Raw genomic sequence first — 9,505 nt, 5'->3', positions numbered from 1 at the left:
TGCAAAAAAAAGATAAAAAATGCAAAAAAAGATAAAAAAAAACTGCAAAAAAAGATAAAAACTGCAAAAAAAGATAAAAACTGCAAAAAAAGATAAAAAAAACTGCAAAAAAAGATAAAAACTGCAAAAAAAGATAAAAACTGCAAAAAAAGATAAAAAAACTGCAAAAAAAGATAAAAACTGCAAAAAAAGATAAAAACTGCAAAAAAAGATAAAAAAAACTGCAAAAAAAGATAGAAACTGCAAAAAAAGATAGAAACTGCAAAAAACGATAAAAACTGCAAAAAAAGATAAAAACTGCAAAAAAAGATAAAAAAAACTGCAAAAAAAGATAGAAACTGCAAAAAAAGATAAATACTGCAAAAAAAGATAAAAACTGCAAAAAAAGATAAAAACTGCAAAAAAAGATAAAAACTGCAAAAAAAGATAAAAACTGCAAAAAAAGATAAAAAAAACTGCAAAAAAAGATAATAAAAACTGCAAAAAAAGATAAAAAATGCAAAAAAAGATAAAAACTGCAAAAAAAGATTAAAAAAAACTGCAAAAAAAGATAAAAACTGCAAAAAAAGATAAAAAAAACTGCAAAAAAAGATAGAAACTGCAAAAAAAGATAAATACTGCAAAAAAAGATAAAAACTGCAAAAAAAGATAAAAACTGCAAAAAAAGATAAAAACTGCAAAAAAAGATAAAAAATGCAAAAAAAGATAAAAAAAAACTGCAAAAAAAGATAAAAACTGCAAAAAAAGATAAAAACTGCAAAAAAAGATAAAAACTGCAAAAAAAGATTAAAAAAACTGCAAAAAAAGATAGAAACTGCAAAAAAAGATAAAAACTGCAAAAAAAGATAAAAAAAAACTGCAAAAAAAGATAAAAACTGCAAAAAAAGATAAAAAAAACTGCAAAAAAAGATAAAAACTGCAAAAAAAGATAAAAACTGCAAAAAAAGATAAAAACTGCAAAAAAAGATAAAAAAAACTGCAAAAAAAGATAAAAACTGCAAAAAAAGATAAAAAATGCAAAAAAAGATAAAAAAAAACTGCAAAAAAAGATAAAAACTGCAAAAAAAGATAAAAACTGCAAAAAAAGATAAAAACTGCAAAAAAAGATTAAAAAAACTGCAAAAAAAGATAGAAACTGCAAAAAAAGATAAAAACTGCAAAAAAAGATAAAAAAAAACTGCAAAAAAAGATAAAAACTGCAAAAAAAGATAAAAAAAACTGCAAAAAAAGATAAAAACTGCAAAAAAAGATAAAAACTGCAAAAAAAGATAAAAACTGCAAAAAAAGATAAAAACTGCAAAAAAGATAAATACTGCAAAAAAAGATAAAAACTGCAAAAAAAGATAAAAAAAACTGCAAAAAAAGATAAAAACTGCAAAAAAAAGATAAAAAATGCAAAAAAAGATAAAAAAAAACTGCAAAAAAAGATAAAAACTGCAAAAAAAGATAAAAACTGCAAAAAAAGATAAAAAAAACTGCAAAAAAAGATAAAAACTGCAAAAAAAGATAAAAACTGCAAAAAAAGATAAAAAAACTGCAAAAAAAGATAAAAACTGCAAAAAAAGATAAAAACTGCAAAAAAAGATAAAAAAAAACTGCAAAAAAAGATAGAAACTGCAAAAAAAGATAAAAAAAACTGCAAAAAAAGATAAAAACTGCAAAAAAAGATAAAAACTGCAAAAAAAGATAAAAAAAACTGCAAAAAAAGATAGAAACTGCAAAAAAAGATAGAAACTGCAAAAAAAGATAAAAACTGCAAAAAAAGATAAAAACTGCAAAAAAGATAAAAAAAACTGCAAAAAAAGATAGAAACTGCAAAAAAAGATAAATACTGCAAAAAAAGATAAAAACTGCAAAAAAAGATAAAAACTGCAAAAAAAGATAAAAAAAACTGCAAAAAAAGATAAAAACTGCAAAAAAAAGATAAAAAATGCAAAAAAAGATAAAAAAAAACTGCAAAAAAAGATAAAAACTGCAAAAAAAGATAAAAACTGCAAAAAAAGATAAAAAAAACTGCAAAAAAAGATAAAAACTGCAAAAAAAGATAAAAACTGCAAAAAAAGATAAAAAAACTGCAAAAAAAGATAAAAACTGCAAAAAAAGATAAAAACTGCAAAAAAAGATAAAAAAAACTGCAAAAAAAGATAGAAACTGCAAAAAAAGATAGAAACTGCAAAAAACGATAAAAACTGCAAAAAAAGATAAAAACTGCAAAAAAAGATAAAAAAAACTGCAAAAAAAGATAGAAACTGCAAAAAAAGATAAATACTGCAAAAAAAGATAAAAACTGCAAAAAAAGATAAAAACTGCAAAAAAAGATAAAAACTGCAAAAAAAGATAAAAACTGCAAAAAAAGATAAAAAAAACTGCAAAAAAAGATAATAAAAACTGCAAAAAAAGATAAAAAATGCAAAAAAAGATAAAAACTGCAAAAAAAGATTAAAAAAAACTGCAAAAAAAGATAAAAACTGCAAAAAAAGATAAAAAAAACTGCAAAAAAAGATAGAAACTGCAAAAAAAGATAAATACTGCAAAAAAAGATAAAAACTGCAAAAAAAGATAAAAACTGCAAAAAAAGATAAAAAAAACTGCAAAAAAAGATAAAAACTGCAAAAAAAGATAAAAAATGCAAAAAAAGATAAAAACTGCAAAAAAAGATAAAAAAAACTGCAAAAAAAGATAGAAACTGCAAAAAAAGATAAATACTGCAAAAAAAGATAAAAACTGCAAAAAAAGATAAAAACTGCAAAAAAAGATAAAAAAAACTGCAAAAAAAGATAAAAACTGCAAAAAAAGATAAAAAATGCAAAAAAAGATAAAAACTGCAAAAAAAGATAAAAAAAAACTGCAAAAAAAGATAAAAACTGCAAAAGAAGATAAAAAAAACTGCAAAAAAAGATAAAAACTGCAAAAAAAGATAAAAACTGCAAAAAAAGATAAAAACTGCAAAAAAAGATAAAAAAAACTGCAAAAAAAGATAATAAAAACTGCAAAAAAAGATAAAAAATGCAAAAAAAGATAAAAACTGCAAAAAAAGATACTGATTGACAGCACTGAAACGCCCCCTGGTGGTTTAAATGTGAACTGCATGTATCTGATGCTGTAGCTCTCTCTAACTCATGGATCACATATACAGGTTAATAAAACAGTTCCTCTTCTGTCCTGCAGGAGGAGCCGATCCAGGACTTTAAGGTGAGCAGGTATCTGGACTTCATGGAGGATCTGGAGCGCAGCTACAGGAGCATCGTTCTCTCGGACATGAAAACCGTCTGTGACCCCGCAGACCGTCTGTGACCCCGCAGACCGTCTGTGACCCCGCAGACCGTCTGTGACCCCGCAGACCGTCTGTGACCCCGTCTGTGACCCCGCGGACCGTCTGTGACCCCGCGGACCGTCTGTGACCCCGCAGACCGTCTGTGACCCCGTCTGTGACCCCGCAGACCGTCTGTGACCCCGTCTGTGACCCCGCAGACCGTCTGTGACCCGTCTGTGACCCCGCGGAGTGAAAACCGTCTGAGACCGTCTGTGACCCCGCAGAGTGAAAACCGTCTGTGACCCGTCTGTGACCCCGCAGACCGTCTGTGACCCCGCAGAATGAAAACCGTCTGTGACCCCGCAGAATGAAAACCGTCTGTGACCCCGCGGAGTGAAAACCGTCTGTGACCCGTCTGTGACCCCGCGGAGTGAAAACCAAGAAGAAGAAATGAACTTTAACATGAATGTGATGATAGATATTTATTTATTTATGAATGTGATGAAACACTGCAGACTGGAAATCACAGCAAGCGGATACAAGATGCTGTGTGTGTCTGTGTGTGTGTGTGTGTGTCTGTGTCTGTGTCTGTGTGTGTGTGTGTGTGTGTGTGTGTCTGTGTCTGTGTCTGTGTGTGTGTCTGTGTCTGTGTCTGTGTGTGTGTGTGTGTGTGTGTGTGTGTGTGTGTCTGTGTCTGTGTGTGTGTGTGTGTGTGTGTGTGTGTGTCTGTGTGTGTGTGTGTCTGTGTGTGTGTGTGTGTGTGTGTGTGTGTGTCTGTGTGTGTGTGTGTGTGTGTGTGTGTGTGTGTGTCTGCTACAGTGTTGAAATAAGCAGCAAACACATTAATTTGCATTTAAAGCCCAAATAAAATAAAGTCTTACAGTTCATATTCAGACTCCTTTAATACATGTTTTTATTTTTGTGTCACAATAAAGTTTGATAATAAATGTTTATAACATCTTGTTCAAAAAGATGCTTTTAACCTTCCTGTCGTCCTCCTGGGTCAAATTGACCCCGTCTGTTTTGGCTGTTCCTTCTTTCCTTCCTCCACCCCCCTTTCTTCCTTCCTTCTGTCCTTCTTTCCTTCTCTTTCTTTCCTCCCCCCTACCTTCCTCCCTTCCTTCTTTCCTCCCTCCCTTCCTCCCTCCCTTCTTTCCTCTGTCCTTCGTTCCTCCCTCCCTCCTTCCTTCTTCCTCCCTTCCAGGAGGGTTAAATGATCTTCAAATTTAAGATCTGAAAAGACAGAAGCAAAGAGAAAAGGAATATTAAAAACAAAGTGGACATAAGAAGATGTATATTTAGGAGATGCTTCACACTGAAATCAAGTGATGATTATTCAAATGCTGTTAAAACAACGTTAATATGGAGACATCTAAAAATAAAAACCCTCACTCAAACTAAAATAACCACTAAAGCCAGTAAAGATCCTTTTAATGCTGACAGATGACCATCATATCATCCCTCCATTAATCTATTAATCCATTAATCTGGTTAAACATGCAGCTTTACATGAAGGATGGAGCCCGAACAGACTTCTGATTTAAATCTAAATACCAGCAGTGACACACACAGAACTCACCTCCACCGCTTTAAATCTGCTGCCAGGAGGAAAAGTTTGTCTTCCTCAGAGGATTGACTTTAAGTTCAGCAGTCATGGCCGACTAACAAATACTAAAATACTACAGGGAAAGACAAAAATACTGCAAAGAAAGATAAAAATACTGCAAAGAAAAACAAAAATACTGCAAAGAAAGACAAAAATACTGCAAAGAAATTCAAAAATACTGCAAAAGGGACAAAAATACTGCAAACAAATACAAAAATCTGCAAAGAAAAACAAAAATACTGCAAATAAGACAAAAATACTGCAAAGAAATATAAAAATATTGCAAAAAAGATAAAAATACTGCAAACAAATACAAAAATACTGCAAAAGGGACAAAAATACTGCAATGAGAGACAAAAATACTGCAAAGAAATACAAAAATACTGCAAAGAAAAACAAAAATACTGCAAACAAATTCAAAAATACTGCAAAAGGGACAAAAATACTGCAAACAAATTCAAAAATACTGCAAAAGGGACAAAAATACTGCAAAGAAAGATAAAAATACTGCAATGAAAAACAAAAATACTGCAAAGAAAAACAAAAATACTGCAAAGAAAAACAAAAATACTTCAAAAAAATTCAAAAATACTGCAAAAAATACTGAAAAGGGACAAAAATACTGCAAAGAAAGACAAATATACTGCAAAGACAGAAAAATACTGCAAAGAAAAACAAAAATACTGCAAAGAAAAACAAAAATACTGCGAATAAGACAAAAATACTGCAAAGAAAGACAAAAATACTGCAAAGAAAGACAAAAATACTGCAAAGAAAAACAAAAATACTGCAAAGAAAAACAAAAATACTGCAAAAGGGACAAAAATACTGCAAAAGGGACAAAAATACTGCAATGAAAAACAAAAATACTGCAAAGAAAGACAAAAATACTGCAAAGATAGACAAAAATACTGCAATGAAAAACAAAAATACTGCAAAAACAATCAAAATACTGCAAAAGGGACAAAATACTGCAAAGAAAGACAAAAATACTTCAAACAAATACAAAAATACTGCAAAGAAAGACAAAAATACTGCAAAAGGGACAAAAATACTGCAAACAAATTAAGAAATACTGCAAAGAAAAACAAAAATACTGCAAAGACAAAAATACTGAAAAAAAATCAAAAATACTGAAAAAAATACTGAAAAAGGGACAAAAATACTGCAAAGATAAAAAATACTGCAAAGATAAAAAATACTGCAAAGAAAGACAAAAATACTGCAATGAAAAACAAAAATACTGCAATGAAAGACAAAAATACTTAAAAAAAATTCAAAAATACTGAAAAAAATACTGAAAAAGGGACAAAAATACTGCAAAGAAAGACAAAAATACTGAAAAAGGGACAAAAATATTGCAATGAAAAACAAAAATACTGCAAATGGACAAAAATACTGCTTTAAATCTTCTGCCAGGAGGAAAAGTTTCTCGGAGGATTGACTTTAACTTCATGGACGGAGGAGAGCTCAGCTGTCATGGCCGACAGTCTCTCTCTCAGATACTCGTCTCAGGACCAGGTGGTGGTGGTGGTGGTGGTGGTGGTGGTCCGGCGCTCTGAGGGCCGTCACACTTGGCAGCGCTCGAGTTCCCGCCGTGGGGAGATGAAGTGAGAGATGGAAGGAAGAGGCTTAGATACAGTGAGCTGGCAGCCGAGGTTGGAGAGTCACAATAAGCCCCGAAACAAGCGGAGCTCGGTGGATTTACAGCAGCAGCCGGAAGGAAGGAAGGAAGGTAGTTTACTGATGGAGTTTAGGGATTTGAGTCTGGGGGATTACTGCAGGACATGAGATCAGCCTGGAGCTCTGACCCAAAACTGGCAGCAGGCACACTAAGGTAGACTAGAGAGAGATGGGTTTTACCATGTGTAACATTTGGTGATGAATTTATGTGTGAAAAGCAAAATGAGACTTTTTTATTTTCTGCAGGAAGAAAAACATCAAACATTTAAGAGTCCAGTTTTATCTCCTCCAGTCGGCTTCATCCAGACATCATTTATACCTGAGACTCATTAAAAGGAAACATCAGCAGAGTCAAACTAAGCCTGATCTTTCTAAATGGATAAAATTATTGAATGGATTGATTCATTCATTCATTTGACATTCAGAATACAAACCTATTATGCTTCAACTATTTGAGTGCATGATGTCAAACCAACTGTATAACAAACTAATATCCCTCATGTGCCTCAATGATTATTTTTTAAATATATATTTTGGTCAATTTTTACAATTAAAAAATATGAATAAAATTCTGCTTTCCTGCACTTTTGCAGCGATACTTTGAATGTCAATTATTAAACTAACTTAATGTTGCTTGAAAATCTGTACCTTTTGTATAGGATGTCATCGGGAACATCTAAAGGATTGCATCTCCCTAAAAACTCATTCTCTCCTAAGCGCTCCTCTCACGATCCGAGCACCAATAACAGGATCTTTTAAGAATGGGCAGGTCATTTTCTAAGAGAGCTGATTGGTCAGGAGGTGGTGCTTTTGTACTCCAATTAAAAAAAAAAAAAAAAAGTATTGATTGCAGGTATCGTTTGACAGAGACATTTCAATACTACTGTATTGATTTATTTCAGTTGATACATTAAAAGGTATTGAGTACTGATACTCAGACCTAATTCTAATAAGTTTTCTTGAAGCCAGAAATCATCAAAGGCCTTTTTAGGTGAATAAACTAATGTCTGAATATAAACTGCATTTCTTCCACTTATAAAAACTCAGCTCTAATCTGACCATCAGTGGAAGTCTTGTTGTATCTGAGCTAACTCTCATATCTACTGCAGGAGAGAAACAGGAACAGGATGATAGTTAAAGTTATTAAACTAGTTTCACCGTATTGATTCAGTCAGTTCGTGCTCGGCCTCATCAGATCAGACCAGACCGAGCCTCTTCAACAGATCACTTCCTGCCAGCAGAGACTGATAGGATGGAATTATTCATACTGTAAAGAGTAAATTATGCATCAGTACATTTACAGAGTCACACTGAGGACGAACACTTCACCGCTGTTAAACTTTAACTCACACAGTCGATACCGAACCTCCACACATGTCGAAGGCCTCGGGTACTTCTCTGAGCTGAGATCAACTCCGACAGACAGAAGTAGGTTACCGAGTCTGGCAGCAGAACTGACAAACGTCTTCCTCAGGAGCCGAAAATGATAGAAATCAGTTTGGAGGAAAGTTGGCTGTTGTTTGCTGGCTGACGTTCCCTGAAGAGCCGAAGTCTGGAGCATCGAGCCTTCATGGTCATCAAAACTTCTCCTTCTGCAGAGCTGTGGAGAAGTTTGGAGAGAAAAAAACAGAGTGAAGAAAAGAGATTAGAGTAGTTCAGACTAGAGGTAAGATCTTAAGCCAGAGTCCGAGCCCGACCCGACCCGACCCGAACGTAATAATTGACATTTTGGGCCCGACCCGGCCCGAATTTCGGACTGGGTCGGGTCGGGTAGGGCTTCTTTCTCGCTAATTTAATAAACATGTATGAATGGATTCATCCGTGCGTCTCCAGCGGAGGATTTTTAAAGTCTGTTTGTTTCCGCCTTTAGTAACGAAGACTATAGTGAACCTGCTGCTCTGGAGGCTTTACCCCAGAGACCCGCTCCTGCTGCTGTTCCTCTCCTTGTCAGAGAACATGCATCTTACAGTTAAACTGGGAGAATTCGTTACATAAGACTTTAATTTATTATCATTATGCACAGGCATCGTCACAAATGGGTCCAGTCCATTTTCCCGGAGCAGTGCTCTGTCCGGCTCTGATTTGTGAGTCCTCACAAATAAAATATAACATTTCGGGTTTTTTCGGGCTCGGGCCTGCAAATCAAGTTAATTGATCGGGCTCGGGCCGGGTCGGGCTTTAATACCCGCGGGCCTGGGTCGGGTAGGGCTGGATTTTTTAGGCCCGATCTTACCTCTAGTTCAGACTGTCTGACGCTGAAAACCAAGAACATTTTATTCATATACACAAAAAAATAACTGTGAGGAATCAACTTCAGCTCAGTAAAATGTTCCACGGTTGAGCTCCAGACAGAGAGAAGAACATGTTCTAACTGTGATATTAACTAAGTGGAGTATTTAAATCAATGACTGTATGGAAATGTGGATGAAGGTCTCCACTAGGCATGGGCCAGTTACCGGTTTCAAGGTTTACCACGGTATGAAAAAGTCACGGTTTCAAAACCACTAAAATGTTCCGTCACACCGTTCCTGCGGTATGATACAGTCTGTGGTATGAGCGGGTTTTTTTAATGTGACGTCTGGTCAGAGAGAGAGTGGAGGTCCCTCAGGTCGTGTGCAGCTGCAGCGTGAAGTACAACCCCTCCCGTACTCCGGTTGCTGTTACAAGCAGGTAGCTCTGCAGGCTGTATGACGGCTGAAGGAGGCGAGCATCCCGAACTTTCCCCCCCCGTCTAAAAGGACCAAGTCGGCTGTATGGATATGGAATACTTCAGCTACCGTAAAATGATAGACGGCCGCGGCTCGGAGGAAGAAGGTCCGAGGAGGCAAAACATCCAATATGATAGTGAGCAAGTCTCCAAAAAGTGTTGAGATTCAGTTTTAAGAGGAGGGTTAATAAAAGGTTTACAAAACATCACAATTAGTGTCTAACTAACTAAAAACTTCAGAAAAATTAGCATTTAG

General features: G+C 34.3%; 1 protein-coding gene across 1 annotated transcript in view; it reads left to right on the top strand.

Annotated features, from left to right (window-relative positions):
* tbc1d32 (TBC1 domain family, member 32) overlaps positions 1-3,555 on the top strand; it is a 103,387-nt gene extending 99,832 nt beyond the window's left edge. The window contains exons 32-33 of the mRNA XM_053337413.1: positions 3,169-3,290; positions 3,441-3,555. Coding sequence (XP_053193388.1) covers positions 3,169-3,290; positions 3,441-3,555 — 237 coding nt within the window. The remainder of the gene's footprint in view (positions 1-3,168; positions 3,291-3,440) is intronic.
* Positions 3,556-9,505: the final 5,950 nt, after the last annotated feature.

The sequence above is a fragment of the Scomber japonicus genome, chromosome 17, assembly GCF_027409825.1.
Source record: "Scomber japonicus isolate fScoJap1 chromosome 17, fScoJap1.pri, whole genome shotgun sequence".
Lineage (NCBI taxonomy): Eukaryota > Metazoa > Chordata > Actinopteri > Scombriformes > Scombridae > Scomber > Scomber japonicus.
Note: the sequence above shows the minus strand (reverse complement) of the source record. Positions and strands in the feature narration are given on the sequence as shown.